We start from the raw sequence: 16,241 nt of genomic DNA on the forward strand, positions 1-16,241 counted from the left end.
GACCTGGGACACGCTTGTTCCCCATCGCTTCCCCAGTACCACGGCCCTCCCCGCTTCACCTCCATGGTCAGAGGCTCCCTGAACAGCCCCAGCCCCATTCCCAGCAGGCTGCTCCATCTGGCAATTAGAGCAGGGATGTTAGAGCCAGGTCAGGAGCTCTCCCCCTCCCGCATGCAGGCCGGCACATGAGCCCCTGTGCTGCTGCTTTGAGATGCTGCCATATGGCACAAGCACAGCACAGAACAACCGCAGCAGCTCCTTCCCCAGACCCAGCAGTTAAAAGCTGCAGTTTCTGACCCCTCCTGGAGCACCCGGGCCCTCAGCAGCGTGAGGATGGCTCAGAACAAGCAAAACAAGGCAGGAAGAATCGCATTTCTTAGAGCATCCAAGTTTTCACAGCTGGTGAGAGCAGCAACGGGGAAGGTGGGAGCCAAAGGAAGAGCAATGGGAGAGCAGCAGAGCCCCGGAGCTGAAGATGCACCAGCTATAGCTGGGAAAATTCCCTGCCTTTGAAGGCCAGGTCCTTCTGGAGACAAGCGGCTCTAATCCACGCTCCTGAGCAATTCTCTCTTTGGCAGCACATCATACCGGCCCGGATTCAAACCTCAGGGCAGCTGCACTGCCTTTAATCTAGGGTTTATTTCTGTAAACTACAGTTTCAAGGAGAGCGTTGGCAAAGCGGAGCTGGGGCTGGGTGGCAGGGAGCAGAGCCAGCGGCACTGGTGTCTGCAGTGCAAACACTTGAGCTTCTTCAAGTACAGGGCCCAAATGTGAAGTGCTTTGATCCTGAAGAGCCAACAGGCCTGTGGGAGAGAAAAGGGATCAGCCTCTTCCACTGCTGCTGGGGCAGCTCCCTCTGCTGTCTTTGCTGCTGCCCACAGCCGCAGGTCAGCTCCAGCACCAGTTCATCAGCACGTTCCCATTAGTCTCCTCTGTGAAGTTATCACCTAGGAAGGAAACTGCTCCCCATGGAAACAAGACTTGAGAAGGGAAATGCCATCCCCGCTGCCCCAACTGGCTGGACCGGCCACGGAGAATCCATCACATCCAGAGGCCTCCATCCAGCATCCCTTCCACACACGGTGCCATCGGCCGGGATTCAGCAGAGGAATCGTGCTGGACACGTGTGGCACGGCAGGAGCACGGCCATTGAGCGTGTTTTGACCAAGAAAGCCAGGTCCTCGCAGACTGGTTTGGTGCTGCCCATGATCAGCTCACCCAGTTCATCCCAGCTTCCTCCTAGGATGCTGCCTCTGGTAGGATGGGGTCCTAATATGGGGGGACATGGCAGGAGGTTTCAGCTCTTCTAAAAGAGAAAGAGGCATCCCAACTCTACGCAGTTAATGCTTCCCTAAAAGGCTGTGCTCAGCTGAGCAGGCCCACTGGTTCCAGTATGACCAGAGCTCCCATTCCAGGCTTGTGCTGGGAGCAGAAATCCCCAGGGATTTCCTCCATTGCAAGCTGTTGTTGACCCCAAGTTCCTACCAACTACATGTACTTTAACAGGAAAACAAACGAAATCTGACACCTTTGGGCATTAAGAGACCAACTATTTCAGCCTTGTGGTAGGTGGTAACCAAGGCAGAGATGCTGCTGCTCTCCAGACGTTCTGGCTTCTCAGTGCAGGAATAACCCATCAGCCTGCTTCACTATCCTCATTGGGTTGAGCTGTTTCACACTCTCAGACTCAGAGATTGATTAAAACGCCTTCAAGGACATTCAGACCCAGGGGAGGTGCCCATGAAGCAGCTGGACCACGAGGTGGGATGGGTGGGGGTTTGGTGTGCAGCCCCAGCACACGGGGCTGACAGTGATGTGCCCTTCTTTAGGTATAACCCTCCCCAGTGCATTCAAGAGCAAATCCTGCTGCTTTCTTTGCATCCATCACCCTCCCCTGCACAGGGCCAGGACCAGACCTCACTGGAACCCCCTCGGGTCAGATTTCCTCTCCATTTGCCCTCTCCTCCCAGTGTCACCGGGCGCAGCATCCCCCAGGAGCAGCTTCTGGGTGACAGCACAACCGGGAAGCTCTTGTCCACGGCGCTGGCACCATCTGCAGGTGCCGGTGCCATCCGCAGGCCAGGGCTCCAGCTCCTCCCAAGGGACAGGCAGAGGGTGCCCGGGGAGGCAGGAGCATCTTCAGACCCTGCCTTCAAGCACAGAGAATGAGCACGGGTCCGGTAGCTCCTCTGCTGCAGTCTGCACTGTAATAGCCGGTGTTAACACGGGAGTCACTGCTCTGAGTTCATTCAGGGGAGCAAGGGAAACCAAGAGCGTACATGCGAAGGGCAGTGTGGTGCTTCGGGTGTCTGCAGAGCTCCCTCCGCAGGAGCCAGCCCCATTGCTACCACACCCGATGCTTCCCAAACCTCCAGCGTGTTTCTGCCCCCAAGCCCCTGGACAGGCGCAGCGCTGCGTTGATCATCAGCACGCAGACAGGGAGCCAAAGCCAAGAGGGATTTAAGGACCGAAACCTGGCTGCGGTCAGGCCAAAGCACTGAGCATCTCCCTCCCGCAGCTTCTCAGCTTAGCACGCACAGAGCTTTGCAGCAGGACAGCCAGGACCGTGCAGAGCCTTCAGCATGGGGGAAGTGAATGTTTTCAAAGCCCATGAGCTGAGGCTGACCTGCGGGAGCCTCACAGGGCTGCAGAGCTGATCCCCCATGCCCCTTGCAGCGCTGATCCCATGTGCTCCTTGCAGCGCTGATCCCATGTGCCCCTCGCAGGGCTGCAGCACGCACCCAGCTCTCACCAGGGCTCACTAGAAGCGCTCACAAGCCCATGACAGGGCTGAAAGATGCCCCACGAGGTTCATCCAGCACCGGGAGGCAAGAACACAGCAACCGACAAAGCCTGAGCTCCCCAAATCCAGCCCAGTGTGCTCTTGTTTCCCCTCTCCTCTACTCTCCCATCCACAGGGAAGTGAACAGGCCAGGAAGAGAACACTCCGGGGGTGCACACCCGCTATAGCCCTCCCTTTGATTTGTCCCCCCCATGGTCAAGCCTCTTCCATGAGGAGGGGCCGAGCCCTCAGCCCTGGGCAGCAGCAGCATCCCTGCCCGCTCCATGAGCAGGGTTTCACTCACAGCATCGCCGGGTGCGGTACCCAGCGCCTCCCACAGGCACAACAAACACAGACCCGAGGCCCTGAGGAGCTTTTGGCTCCGGTTTTACCATGGAACGTGCTGAAGATTGCACACTTTCAGTCCTGCTCCTCTGAACACCTGCGAGTGCTTCCTCAGGTACCCACTCAGCATAGCTGAGGCCTGAGCAGACTCCAGAGCCGAGACCTGCACCACAGCATCCTGCATCTCTCAGCAGCGTTGGAGCTGTTCCTCCAGTGATGGATACCAGCTGCAGAAGAGGCAGAGCTCAAGCATGGGGATGGGAAAAGCTTTCCTAAGAAGCTGTGGCTGCCCCATCCCTGGCAGTGCTCAAGGCCAGGCTGGACACAGGGGCTTGGAGCAAGCTGCTCCAGTGGAAGGGGTCCCTGCCTGTGGTTGGAGCTGGATGGGCTCTAAGCTCCCTTCAACCCAAACCAGGCTGGGGCTCTGTGATTTATCCCACTTTATCACCCAAGAGATCTCAGCCATTCCCCCCAGCACAGCGGGAGCCGCAGCGCAAGCACGTTCCCTTCCCAAAGGCTTTGCAGAATACGCTTCATTTCCAGCGGCAGAATCAAAGCCAGGCCCAGCATCAGATGATTAAAGGTTAACTGAGACTTCAAACAAGCACCGAGGATGGGTCATTCTCCAAAGAATGATGGAACATAAACTCGGCTTTGCTTTTAATATCTGCATCTAATTAGGGCCGTGTCTGAAGGCGACGAGCAGAGGAGCACAAGCTTTGTTACAGATGTGCAACCCGCTCTGGAAATCCTTTGGAAAGAGAAATATTGCTGCACCTGCTAGGTGGAAACCACTGATGGCTCCTCAGCACCAGGCAAGGGGTCCTGAGCTTAGAGAGGAATGAAGTTGGAATTGGTTTGAAATGAGCAGGGGATCCCACTTCAATCCAGAGCTGGTTTTGCTCTCTGGGAAACAAGGCCCACTGGTGGCAGATGGGAGAAGGCAAACACGGAGCAGGCTGGAGGGAACGCTGAGCGCGTGGTGCTGCAGCTTGGCTTGGTTTCCCCTCCAGAAACCTGGCCTCTAGGAAGCACAAGTGACTGACACAGCAACGAGGGGAGCAGCCCCCATCACCAGCACTGGAACTCAGCATCTGCTTCCGGGCACATCCTGGTCACACTTCCCTGCATCCCTCACCAAAGCCTAACGGCAGCAGCCTCCTCACTGAAGAGGTGCCTCACTGCACCTTTTCTCCCCTTGATCTGGAGTCAACACCAAACCATAAACCCAGAAATTACAATACTAATTCATAGCCCGTGGCTGGCTCTGGCTCTGTGTGCCATATTGTACACAACGGCTTCCTGCCTCTGCCAATGTACAAACCCAATGCGACCGCTCCAAAAGGGAGGAAAACACCCAATGCCCCCAGCCCCATAGAGCCCTGTAAGGCTTCCTCTAGAGGATGGGCTTCAGCTCTCCCCTCGTCTGAAGTGGGGCCAAGCCTTGGTTCCAATCATCACAGCACAGAGCAGATGAAAGGCAGCGCCCTGCTCCTCCGTGGCTCGAGCCAGGTGTACAACTGGCAGCCGCTGCTGCGCTGGGGCGCGCTCCAGCGAGGACACCTTAAAGCAATAAAGGCAAACGAGGAACATGTGCCTGGAACCGTCTGCACATTCCCCTTCTGCCCCAGGAACGAGCTCTCTCGGGGCAGGGTTTGGGGTTTAGCATCGCCCGGTCCCATAGGGGCTTCCGTGAGAGCGCGATCCCTGCGAGGGCCCACAGTGCCAGCAGCTCCCAGCCTCCTGCTGACTGCTGTGAGCGGCTCCAAGAGCTGATTTGAAACCTTCAAAGGACACGAATTCCTGGGAGGCGAGGTGCCAGAGTTGAGCAAACAATTTGTATGGTATGTTAAGTGCGGGGGGAAGCCGCGGAGCTTGTAATGAAGCCACGTCTGGTGTTCCCAATCCGAGGCAGGCAGGACGAGAGGGGTTATGGCAAGCTACCGAGTGGAACAACAGAGCACGGCGGGTGGGAGAAGGGGAACCGAGGGTGGATTAAAATAGGGTTTGCTGCGGCTTGTTGAGCAACATGACGTCGGTGCTCCTCGCTATGGAGAGGATGGGTGCCTGCAAAGAGCACGGAGCCATCTGCTGCTCGGCACATTCCAAAGCACGTTGTGGAATCCGCGGGTTTGATTAAGGGAAAGAAAGGGATAATGAAAATAAATCACTTGTTTCTGTTGCCCAGCCTAGAGAGCAATGCTGGAGTGAGAGGGTGAGAGGGGGGCTGGAACCAGATGAGCTTTAAGGGCCCTTTCAACCCAAATCATTGGGTGATTCTGTCGGAAGTACTGAGGTCAGCCCCCCCGTGACACTTCAGAGCGGGTTTCAAAGAGCGGGTGGAGTGATGGAGATAGATGGGAAAGAGGAGCAGAACCACATGGAGAGCTTCCCCCACCGCCTGAGCGGGGCTGGTTCCCAAAGGCCGGGCAGCAGCAAGGCTCAGCTGTACACAGGAGGTACCCGATCCATCCTCCAGGGAGCTGCCCACCTCTGGTGTGAAAGGCAGCGTAAAGAACCCCTCCAAGCAGAGAGAGCAGGGAGCAGGCACTGGAGCGGCTGCATCAGCCTCCTCCTAGCACACACCGGAGCCCTCCAGAGCTCAGCCTGGGGATCAACGGGAGTTAACACGGAGCAGGTTGTTGAGAGCAGCTCCAGACTGAGCAGATGAAGTTGAGCCGCTGCCAGGGCTTGTGGAGAACAAGGATTCCCAAGCCTGGAAGAGCCTCACCACCCAGGGAGCACTGCAGAGCTGCTCAGAAACGCAGAGATAAAGCGGCAGCAAGCACTCGGAGTGCAGAACAGCATCTCTGCTGAAGGACAACATCAGCGTCGCATGAAAACGGGTACAGAGCTGGCCATGAACCAGCTCGGGCCAGAAGTGGTGAGCACCAGAGCCATCAAGCAGCAGCTGGGACACTGCAACCTCCAAGGGACATCAGCACCCCATCGCCAGGGTACCAAGAGCCAGACCCCAGGGCAGGGGGGGCCTGCACAACCTGCATGCACTGGCAGAGGTGCTCAGCGATGCTCCTGTGAGCCTTTCATGAGCTCACCCCACACAGGGAGGCCCCCACGTGAACCCCGCACATGGAACAGGGTCAGGGAGCCTTCACCAGGGCTTTAAGGAGTTGATGGAGCAGAACGGGAGCCTTCAGCCTCAAGCTGCTCCCAGCGGCATTGCAGATCCAGCCGTGGGGAGCGTGTCGGAGCAGGCACAACCCAGCTGCTCTGTACATGGCAAGCGTTCAAACCCGGGAGTGATCCCAAAGCACACGGCTTCCCGTCGGCCCGAGCTGCTCTGCTGCCAAGCCAGTGCTCAGCCACCCCTCCTCTTCCAGTGAATCCAATCAGGATGGGGCAAGCTACCTTATATCACAATTAAACACCTTCCCTGAGCCCTCAGAAGCCCTTCTTTCTCCTAATTCTTATTGATGGGAATTCCCATTGTGAGTTTAGAACTATTTCCTTTAAAGGAGTGCACCCCCCACCTCTTTCCCTTCGTATCATGCACATTCCCATAGCAAACATGGCAAGCTTTGAAGTGCCAACACAAGCACTCGCAGAAGGATCACCTCTTCACAGCACCTGACCGGAGCGTGCTGTGCAGCAGACACTCTTCTTCCTACATAACTGCTCCTGCCTGACAGCATTCGTTTCCTATTCATTCCCCTTGGATGCTGTAAGAGCCAGGACTTCTGCCACCTTCTTACCCTCTGATGCTCCTATTAGGCAACACCGGAGCCCTCCAATCCACCCGGCTCTTTCCAGAAGCTGGGAGCTGCTGGTGTGGCCAGGTCCTCGCTAGCCCGAGCTTCCCATGACCCCCAGTTACTGAGCAGAGACTTGGCCTTTGCGCTCCCACAAGCAGCAGTAACACAGCTTTGAGTCCTGCTTTGCTGGCCCCGTGGTGTGGGGGGTGTTAGATCACGGGCTCAGTGGCAGCCCAGGTCCCACACTAAGCACTAAGCTGGTCGGGGGCACACAAGGCACAGCCCTGTAGATGAGCTGCATCTCAACCCCTCCGTGCTGAGCCTCAGGGGGCTCCACATCCAGCCACAAGAGCATCCATCAGACACTGGCCCGCTTTCAGGGCTGCCTCACTGTCCAGCTCCGGCCTGTTCGTTGTGTTCGTTTCTGCTGCTCCTGTCCCCCTGGAGCACATTCCCAGGATTCAGGACAGCCACGTTTACACTTCACAGACAGAGGTAACCCTATTCCTTCTTGCAGCCAAAGGGAAGCCCATCTGCAGCAGCTCTAACCTCTGCAGGGCGGCTATTCAACAGAGACCCAGGAGCATCTCATGCCTGAGATGGGAAGGCACCAGGTAAGCACATTCCTGGGTAAGTGCTTTGTGTTCAGGCAGAGCAGAACCCTCCCTCCTGCGTGCCTGCCCCTGGCACGCTCCTTGGGCAGTGTCTGCCGTGCAGGGTGAACGCTGGCACTTAGGAAAGGGAGCTGGCACCAACCCCTCACAGCCATAGGGCAGAACAGCCTGCAGGCAGCAGCAGCTCTCTAACTACCCGGCAATTAAATGCATCTGAAACCAAGAGGGGGAAGTGCAGCTTTAAGAGACAAACCTGAGAGGAACCTTGACATCTTCTGCCCCCGAAACAGCCCAGCAGCTGGAGCAGCAGCTTTGCCAGTGAGGGTCTACAGCCCCTTCTAGTTCTTTACCTGGCGTAGGAAATGGAGCCTTCCTCCTCCTCCTGGTCCCAGAAACGATGATAAGAAGCTGTTATCTGAGCAATGATACGGCCAAACCCAGCCATGCGCAGAAGAAAACATCACCTCCAAATCTCACCCGCATTTGAGAAGAGAACAGGAATAAACCCAGCTTGCAACACAAGAGCTGCCTAACCCCGGAGGCAGCAGCAACAAGCACAGACATCACTGAGCGGTGGAAGTCTGCTTCAGAGCAGGGAGGCCGAGAGTGGGGTCAGATTTAAGGGGTAGGAAGATAGAGAGAAGCAGATGAGGTTGCCCTGACCAGGGTGATGCTCCTCCTTCAGGCTTCCCTCCCTTCCTTCCACACTAGCAAAGGGAGAGCAGCCAGAAGCGGCTCTGAGGAGACTTTCCCTTGCTGCTCTTGGCCCATGGCATGGCCGAGCCACAGGAGCTGCACCAGCAGCCACCAGAACCTGGATTCTGGGGTTGCAAGGCAGTAACTGCAGTGTCCTTACTTCAGTGGCTACCGGGGCAGGCTGGCAGGGATTAAACCCCAACATCTCCTCAGCAGCCACCCACAGCACTGGATGGGGTTGCTGTGGAGCTGTTGCCTTTTGGTTTTAAGGTCAACTCAACTAGGATGAATCAAAATACCCTTAAACCCCCTGCAGCCAGTCCATGTGTTGGAAGGCACAGGAGCACTTCAGAAGCAGATTGGTTTATTTGTTCCATGCAATTTACTTTACAATGGGTCCCTGGCTTCCCCATCAATTGCAGATGAGATACTGCAAAGGTGACCCGGGAAGTTTCTGTATCACACGCTCTATCAGATGCCACAAGCCATGAGGCAGCCGGAGCTGGGTGTGTGGCAGGGTGTTAAATACCTTCACTTTGCCTTGCCAAGGTCAAGGGAAGGGCTGGAGCCTGCCTGGGCTGTTTGAGATGCAGAGGAAGCATCCGTAAAGCGGAACAGGATGGATGCCCAAGCTGAAGCCCCAGCAGTTTTAAAGCTCTGCATCACCCTTCCTTTATCCCCAAAGTCCTCAGCTCTAGAGCAGCTCATGAGAATAAGCAGATTAAATGCAGGGAACTTACAGGATGAAGCTGTCCCGTGCAATGTCACATCTCTGTCCTCTCCAGGCAGACGCATCCCCTGCGAGCAGCCCACAGCTCTCATTGAGAGGGGAAACAGCACCAGAGGAATGCCAGGATTCCTTAAAGCTGCCCACATTAACATGGATCTGTCCTCCCCTCTCTCCCCAGGTAAACTTGAAGCCCTTGGAGAGCCCTGCTCCCTTTTCCAGACCCTGCTCTCCCTCCACCCTGACCTCCTGTGAGGTTTTGCTTTCCAAGCACTCCTCATCAGTGTCACTACTTAACTGCCCACTGGTTCTACCTTCCAGCAACAGTAGGATGTGAGAGACTCAACTGCCTGAGGCAGGAGGAGGCTGCAAGCAGAGCGTTACCATCTCGCTGCCTCAGCTCTCCTCGTACAGAAATAGGCCTGAGCACCAAAGGCCCCGTTTCCCGAGCACATCACACCCACTCCTTGTGTGCGTGGAAGGTATCAGCACAGCACCTCCAGGAAAGCCTCCAACAGCTTGAGTGTGTCAGACTCCGGAGCTCAGATGCCTACACACAGTTGTCTTCTAGTCACGTTTATAGGAATTCCATAACCCTGGTGAGCTTGGGATGAGAGCAAGCTGCCAACAGCCCAGGAGTCCTAAGGGGAGACAAGGAGATTTTCTTCTGGGCAGGAGACAACATGGATAGCATCATTTGAACAGCCAGGCCCCTCTGCAGTCGATGCAGGGATTCCTGGTCCTGCAAGGTCAGCATGTGAGGGTCTCACACCCATCACCTACCCTTCCAGTTAGCACATCTGCAGCCAAGCACTTCCCCTTGGGATCCAGTGCAAAGCTCCAGGTCTCCTGCCCAGCCAGCAGCAGGGAATTGTGCCAGACCCCTGGTTTCTGCAGGGAGATGCAAGACCAGAGAGCAGCTCCCTCTTGATCAGGAGGCCTTCTCCCTGCCCTGTTTCCAACTGCCCTTCACCATCCTCACCCACCTGGAGGCAGGATGAGGGAAGCACTGCAGGTAAACTCATGATGATAAAGGCAAGAAGTCGCAGCCATGGGGCAGCTTGTGCACTGCAGCAGTGATGCTGTGGCAACAAGCTGTTCCTCAGCAGAAGGGCATCTTCAAGCAACCAACCTCACCAGCTTGGTGGCTCACCCGAGCACACCGCACAATGCAGAGCACCCTGCTCGGTGGCTCGTTTCAGTACGTGTCATGCTAGCATCAGAAAGCACTCACGCATATATTACTTCAGCATCCTGTGAATAGGAGCAGATATGCTGGAGTAATTTCCACTTCAGCTTTGATATACAAAAGGCAGAAGTGGATTTATATCCCTGTCTTCCTGAAGGAAATTGAAGATTTCGGTAATTCCTTGTGTGTTACCATGCAGAACTCAGCCGAGGCTCCCTGTGTTTTTCCAGCTCTAACGCACTCGTAGCAATGCTGCATTTCCTCACTGATGAGCCAACACTGTGTCCTGCTCCAAGAGATGGAGGCTGCCAGCTACTTAAATACCACTTGACGGGTCTCTTGGTGCCTTCCCAACCACCAGCACCACCAGAAAGCAGCATCTTCACAAGCTTCTCTGGGCTGTGATTGCACAGAAGCAGTCGGAGCAGGGGAGGCCAAGTGCCTGTGAATGCTTTCCTCAGCTAAAATTAGAGCTTTCCAGGCTGGGATGGAACTGAGTCCACCCACAGACAGCTCGCTGTCTCCTTGCTGTAGCTCTCCAGCCTAGAGGACACTGCTCCCTCTGATTTTAGGCCATGCTCTGGTAGCTTCAATATCATACCTCAGCACCCATCCTGTGATTTCCAGTAGATCCCCCTAACAGCTCACCAACTGGAATGCATTCCAGTTTCAGGAGTTCAAGCCAGGCCCATAAATACTTAATGGGTATTTCTCAACCCCTTTCTTCTAAAAACCTGGCTATTGTTCTTGCTTGCAGCAAGGGCTCCTTTTAAGTCCTTGGCCTCCTATACACACACAAATAAAAACCACACCAGCTTTGGCTGTTTCCCTGAAGCTCAATGCTCATATTCTGCAGAGGTTTTTATCCCGGTATCCCATGACTGGCACTTCTCTTCCTCCCAGGTTCCTACCTCTCCCCAGGGAATTTTTGCTGACAAAAAGATCTATTTCACCTCTGTCATCCGTGCTTATTTCAGAGGAATTCAGAAGTTGGACTACATCTGCATGCTCAGATCACCCCTTTTGCACAGCTGTGATGTTTAGAGAGAGCTGCCCATAAAGCTTGAGAGCTGCTTGAAGACAAAGCTACTTGTTCAAGTCTGCCCTGACCAGATCACACTATGACTTTGCCTAGTCTATACTCATCATCTGCAAGTTGGCTAATGGGTACATAAGCCAGCATCTTACGAGACCAAAGCCCCAGCAAGTAGCATGGCAACAAAGACACCAACCAGAAGTATCTTTGCACCCAGAAGAATTCTTAGACTACACGTGACCCTCAAGATGAGAGCAAGATCCCATCTTACCCTGCACTGCCCCCATTACAGTATGAAACTAAGTTGATGCCCTGCTGAGAATGTTTAAAGTCTTCCCCACTGTATCCTAAGAGCACATAAGCACAAATCCCAACATTTAATGAAGTGTAAAACTAATTATTATGAAATAAAACTAGCTGCTCAGCGAGTGGAAAACCTTCACATTTTCATGTCCTATTTTCCTTTCTAATGTATTCCCATCATCCAGCATCCCCTGCAAATGTAAAAATAAATACCCTTCACAGCGGAGGGCTGGCTCAAAGGCTCTGAGTCCAACAAGAGAAAGCTTCACAACTTAATGGCCCTTAAATGCTCACCATCTTTTTCACTTAATGTAAAACCCATCTGATGTAATAGCTGCCACAATTACATGTATGTTTTTTCTATTAAAAGTTAATTTTCTGAGTTGGCAGAGCAATGCAGGCATTAGATTAAGGAAAAGAAGCAGTAATCCCTCTGAACTTCCCAGGATGCAGAGAGATTCCAAAGGCTGCTACTCCAAAACTGAAAAGAAGTCACATATTAGCTATAAAAAGTGCTATTGCATAATAGGAACATTGTGCCAACAATCACTTATGGGCTGCATTACCTTACTGAACCTGCTTTACTGGGGTACAAAGCAGCTCCTAAAATCCCTTAAACCTCTTGGATGCATTTCATTTACATTTGACATTCTTGTGCCCTCTCCTTTCTTCCTTCCATTATCAGTGATGTTTGTCCATGAATGCACAAGTATTGAAAGCTTCTTCACTAGGGAGGAGATGCCTTATGGATGTTTTTACCAAGCACATGGATTATCACTGCTATGGGAACTTCACGGCCCAGGCTTTACCTTCACCATCATGCATCCAAGTTCACAGCTTCACACTGAGAACAATCACCACTGAAATAATCTCCCCAGGGAAGAGGTGACTCCCCAGCACTGGACACTGTTAAGGTACAGCTGGGACATCCAGTCTGGGTCATGCTGTGCCTGGAAAGATTGGACCAGGTGGTCCTTGAGGTCCCTTCAACCTGGGATTCTGTGAAACTCTGGAAATAGATAGAAAAAACCCAATACCCCAGAGTGGACACCTAAACCCCAAATGTGTTACCTGGTATTTGGGAGGACTCAAGTGAGTTCAAGACCCTTCACTACCCAGACTTACATTTCTTTACCTTCTACAGAACTGACCACTACAGTAAGAAAAAGAAGAAAACACTTTATTGATGATGTAGGAAGGGAGAAATTTAGAAAAACATAGATAGAACTCCCTCAAGAAGGACCATACAATATCAAAATACGCGGCGTTAGTATATCAAAACAAAGGCTCTCTAATAAGAGTTTCAAGTAATGCAACCCTAAAAGAATTTGGCTAAAAAGTAACACATATACTGAGATGTTTTCTGTAATAGTCCTCTAAGAAATTAAAGGAAAGCAGCAGTAGATCTGTGTAACTACAGACACATACTTAGTAAATATATTAAGTGTATTTATATAATGAAAACTGCCCTGCACATTCATCCCTATGTCTGCATCCTCCTCCATGTGACAGTTGTCTCTTCAATCCCTCAAGACTACCCAAAAAGGGATTAAAAAGGAAACAAACATAACACTACGAAAACAATGGGACCTAAGCCCGCAGCTTGGTGGGAAGCTCAGTCACCACGAAGCAGAGAACTCCACGCTCTGACTTAGGTCCTCACTTCTCAGGAACATGGAAGAGGTTTCTCTCTTCTGCATCAGGATGCCAGGTTCCTAATTTGCTGGTTATAAGCAAATGCTTTCATCCACAGACTGAAGTTCACACAACTACCAACAGCTCTTACACTCTTTGCTCTATTAGAACCACATACCTTACCAGGCTCGTCTTCCAATTACTTCCTTTGAATAGTCCCAGATTTCATGTTTTCTTTCATAAAACTTACTTATGGGAACATCATCCTTCAGTTAAAAACAAAGCCCTGTTTGGCTTAATAGGTAGATTCCAAACAGATCAAAATTCTCCTTCAATTAATCTTTACTATTTGCATCTTTCCCCATAAATAAGATTATAGTACATAATTTACAGCTAAGAGGAAAATACCTTAAACTTCCATGAGATAGTGTTTGAAAATCCAATACCTGAATTGGCTAGTGTGCAGCTTCAGGAGCTGCTCAGTCTACACCCATAGGCCTAATGAAGAATGGAATTATACAGGAGCAGGACTATTGAGTTTAGCTCAAAACGCTGCTCTACAAACCGTGCCACTCCAGTCCCACTGCTCTAGCCTACAGTAATCAATATTACAAAGCATTCCTGAAAAACCCTGGGGGGAAGAGGAGGCAAACATAAAAGTTAGTGTTTTGATGGAAAACCTGATTTTAAATGTTGCAATAAGCAAAAGGCACTACAGCTTAAGCTTATATTTAAATATAAAGTCTGTAACTTGGCCAGCCAAGTTACAACATAGACCTAACCACCTTTCCTTTACCTTTGCAGCTGACTCACTAAACATGTTGTAGTATGTCCTGATCAGCTTATGTGACAAAATAGCCACTTTCTCTTAATCATTAAAGGAGACATACAGCTACAATACTCAGCCAAACTCATTTGAAGCCACTTTATGTTTTAACCATACCATGAGAGTTCAAGTTCTAGGATAAACAGGTTTATGGGTATAGGCCCTGCTTTAAGAGGTCAATCAGACATTAAAAGAATTTAACTACCATGTCATCATTTTGACAGTCAGCTTGTATACCAGCTTTAAAAGATGTTCTACATCTTTTATTAATCTAACAAGTGTCAGATCTGAAACTCAGTAGCCTTATTTTACCATTGTATATGAAGAAAATGTTTCAGCTTTGTAAGTTGTTTCATATTTGGAGGTCCTAATTGCAGCTATATTACCATAACTATATAAACCTCATGAAGGTTATCACTCCCATAACCACAGCACTCCTACAATGCAGCAGCCTTCACGAGCAATGGCACTAACACGTCAGCAAACAAGTCCCTGCCTCATCCGAATGATCTGTAGTAAAGCAGCTTGGACATCTTCATCCATGTGACCCTGGAGGGAGCAAACAGTTAAAAAAACAATTAAAATCCCATAAAGTGTCAACTATCCATCACTAACATTAGGAGATTCTTCAAGATTACCCAAAAGACTTAAATCATTGCTGTATTTTCACCACTCACTGGGAAAATCTGCAGTACTTTTGGCATCCTGTTATTTTTCCCCTCAAATAAGAAGGAGCTGCCTCTTTGACACAGCAGTTTCCTTCATGAAAATATGATGTGGGGAAGAAATTACTGTTCCTATACTCAGGACTCCACAGCCTGCTGCTGTGGTAGCACTCCCTCTTTTGCATGCTCAAGTATCTGGAGTCATAAGACTGGTATGAGTTGATCAGCTCTTTGTTCAGTGAGAGCCACTGGGTAAGCCTGCACTAGGTTTCCAGCTTCTACTGGACTTGTCTCCAGCATTACCTGGGATGATGCAGAACTAAATAACAGGCTCACACCACCAGACACCACCACCCTTCAAAGCAGGTTATGGTTATACAGAGTTACACATAGACCAGGTGTAATAAGAAGATGGCCCAAGTCTAGAGCTGTGGGGTGTGTTTGCTTTTGTTGGATCAGTTCATTCTAAATTAAAACTCTCAACATCAAAACAGGTATTTGAAGATGTTTGAGGTCTTCCAGTATGGCAGCTAGAAGTGGGTCTCAAGAACCTGTTACGCTGAGATGACAGTAAACCAATCTGACCCTGGGACTATCATACCTGTACAGCACTGAGAAGATGTGTCCGATAAACAGAAACTACCTCTTGATGCTGCCTTTTAGCGTCCTATAAAAAGAAGAGAGGAAGAAGAGGTGAAGTCATTGAGTTCTTTTAACATTTACTCTTGCCCATTTCCAACTTTGTGAGCTTGGATTTGTGTACTTACAGACTAGCCGAAGCAGAACATCAAGGTTAAAGTTAGCTGTATCCCCTCCATTAATCAAGAAGAAAGTCACTGCTTTACTTTTGTCACTGCTGATTTGCAGCAAGGCAGTTTTGCTGAAGGCTGGCAGAGGCAGGCTGATCTAGTGTGCTTAGCACAGGTGCCAGGGTGAAAACTTGTTTCACCAACAGCGTTAGCTGTTTGTTTTAAACCACCCAATATAAGAATGCTTTGCCTCATTCGTGAGGTCAACCTCACAAATACTGTTGAAGACACATCTTGCTCTGCACAGATTTACAACTAACCTTGCTCACACACACAGCTTTAATTATGAGCTTTACTGAAGTCACAGGGGCCACAAACATGTTTGTGCACAGTCACAGCACTTGAAGTATTCCCATTTACTGTTAGTACACTTAATGATAAGCAATACCCTTCTGTTTACAGGCAAGGGAACATGGAATCAAATCCATTAAGGAAAGACAACCTCACTTTCTTTTGCAGTGAGAATATACATGGCTGGTGGGCTTTGTAAGAAAATATGAGCTTAGAACTTGCATATAGAAATGCTCTTGGCACAAACTACAGCAGCGTAGCTCATGAGCACAGATTCCAAATTGTCTGTGTCCTTTTTACCTGGAAAAGTTCCCAAATGTTGCAACTCCAATGGGGAGGAAGAAGCAGAAGATTTACAGAGAAGCAAGGAACAAAAATCATGAGATCAGGATTACTTACAGCAAGCTGCTGCTGCAGTGTTTTCACCTGGTTCTGGAGCACTTCAACCTGCTGGTTCTGCCTCTTTGAGGGAATCCCAGTGGTATATGTGAGTTGAGACAAGCCATTAAGAGCTTGTTTTAACCGCTCCACATCATTAAGCAGCTCTGTAATCTTTAAAAACAAAAGTACAAAAAAACCCTCATTTAAGGATGTATCACTTACAAAAACC

At 50.9% G+C, this 16,241-nt stretch overlaps 1 protein-coding gene across 2 annotated transcripts in view; it reads right to left on the minus strand.

Moving 5' to 3' along the window:
- Window positions 1-12,564: 12,564 nt before the first annotated feature.
- The window catches only part of UACA (uveal autoantigen with coiled-coil domains and ankyrin repeats), a 31,421-nt gene continuing 27,744 nt past the window's right edge, over window positions 12,565-16,241 (minus strand). For both annotated transcript variants that reach the window (XM_061376606.1, XM_061376607.1), the window contains exons 17-19: window positions 16,031-16,183; window positions 15,133-15,198; window positions 12,565-14,415 (exon numbers count right to left, since the gene is read on the minus strand). In XM_061376606.1, the coding sequence (XP_061232590.1) occupies window positions 14,344-14,415; window positions 15,133-15,198; window positions 16,031-16,183 (291 nt within the window). In that variant the 3' untranslated portion in view covers window positions 12,565-14,343. The remainder of the gene's footprint in view (window positions 14,416-15,132; window positions 15,199-16,030; window positions 16,184-16,241) is intronic.

Source organism: Neopsephotus bourkii, unplaced genomic scaffold, assembly GCF_033783945.1.
Source record: "Neopsephotus bourkii isolate Nb327-2 ecotype Australia unplaced genomic scaffold, CSIRO-AGI_Nbou_v1 NB_1723, whole genome shotgun sequence".
NCBI lineage: Eukaryota > Metazoa > Chordata > Aves > Psittaciformes > Psittacidae > Neopsephotus > Neopsephotus bourkii.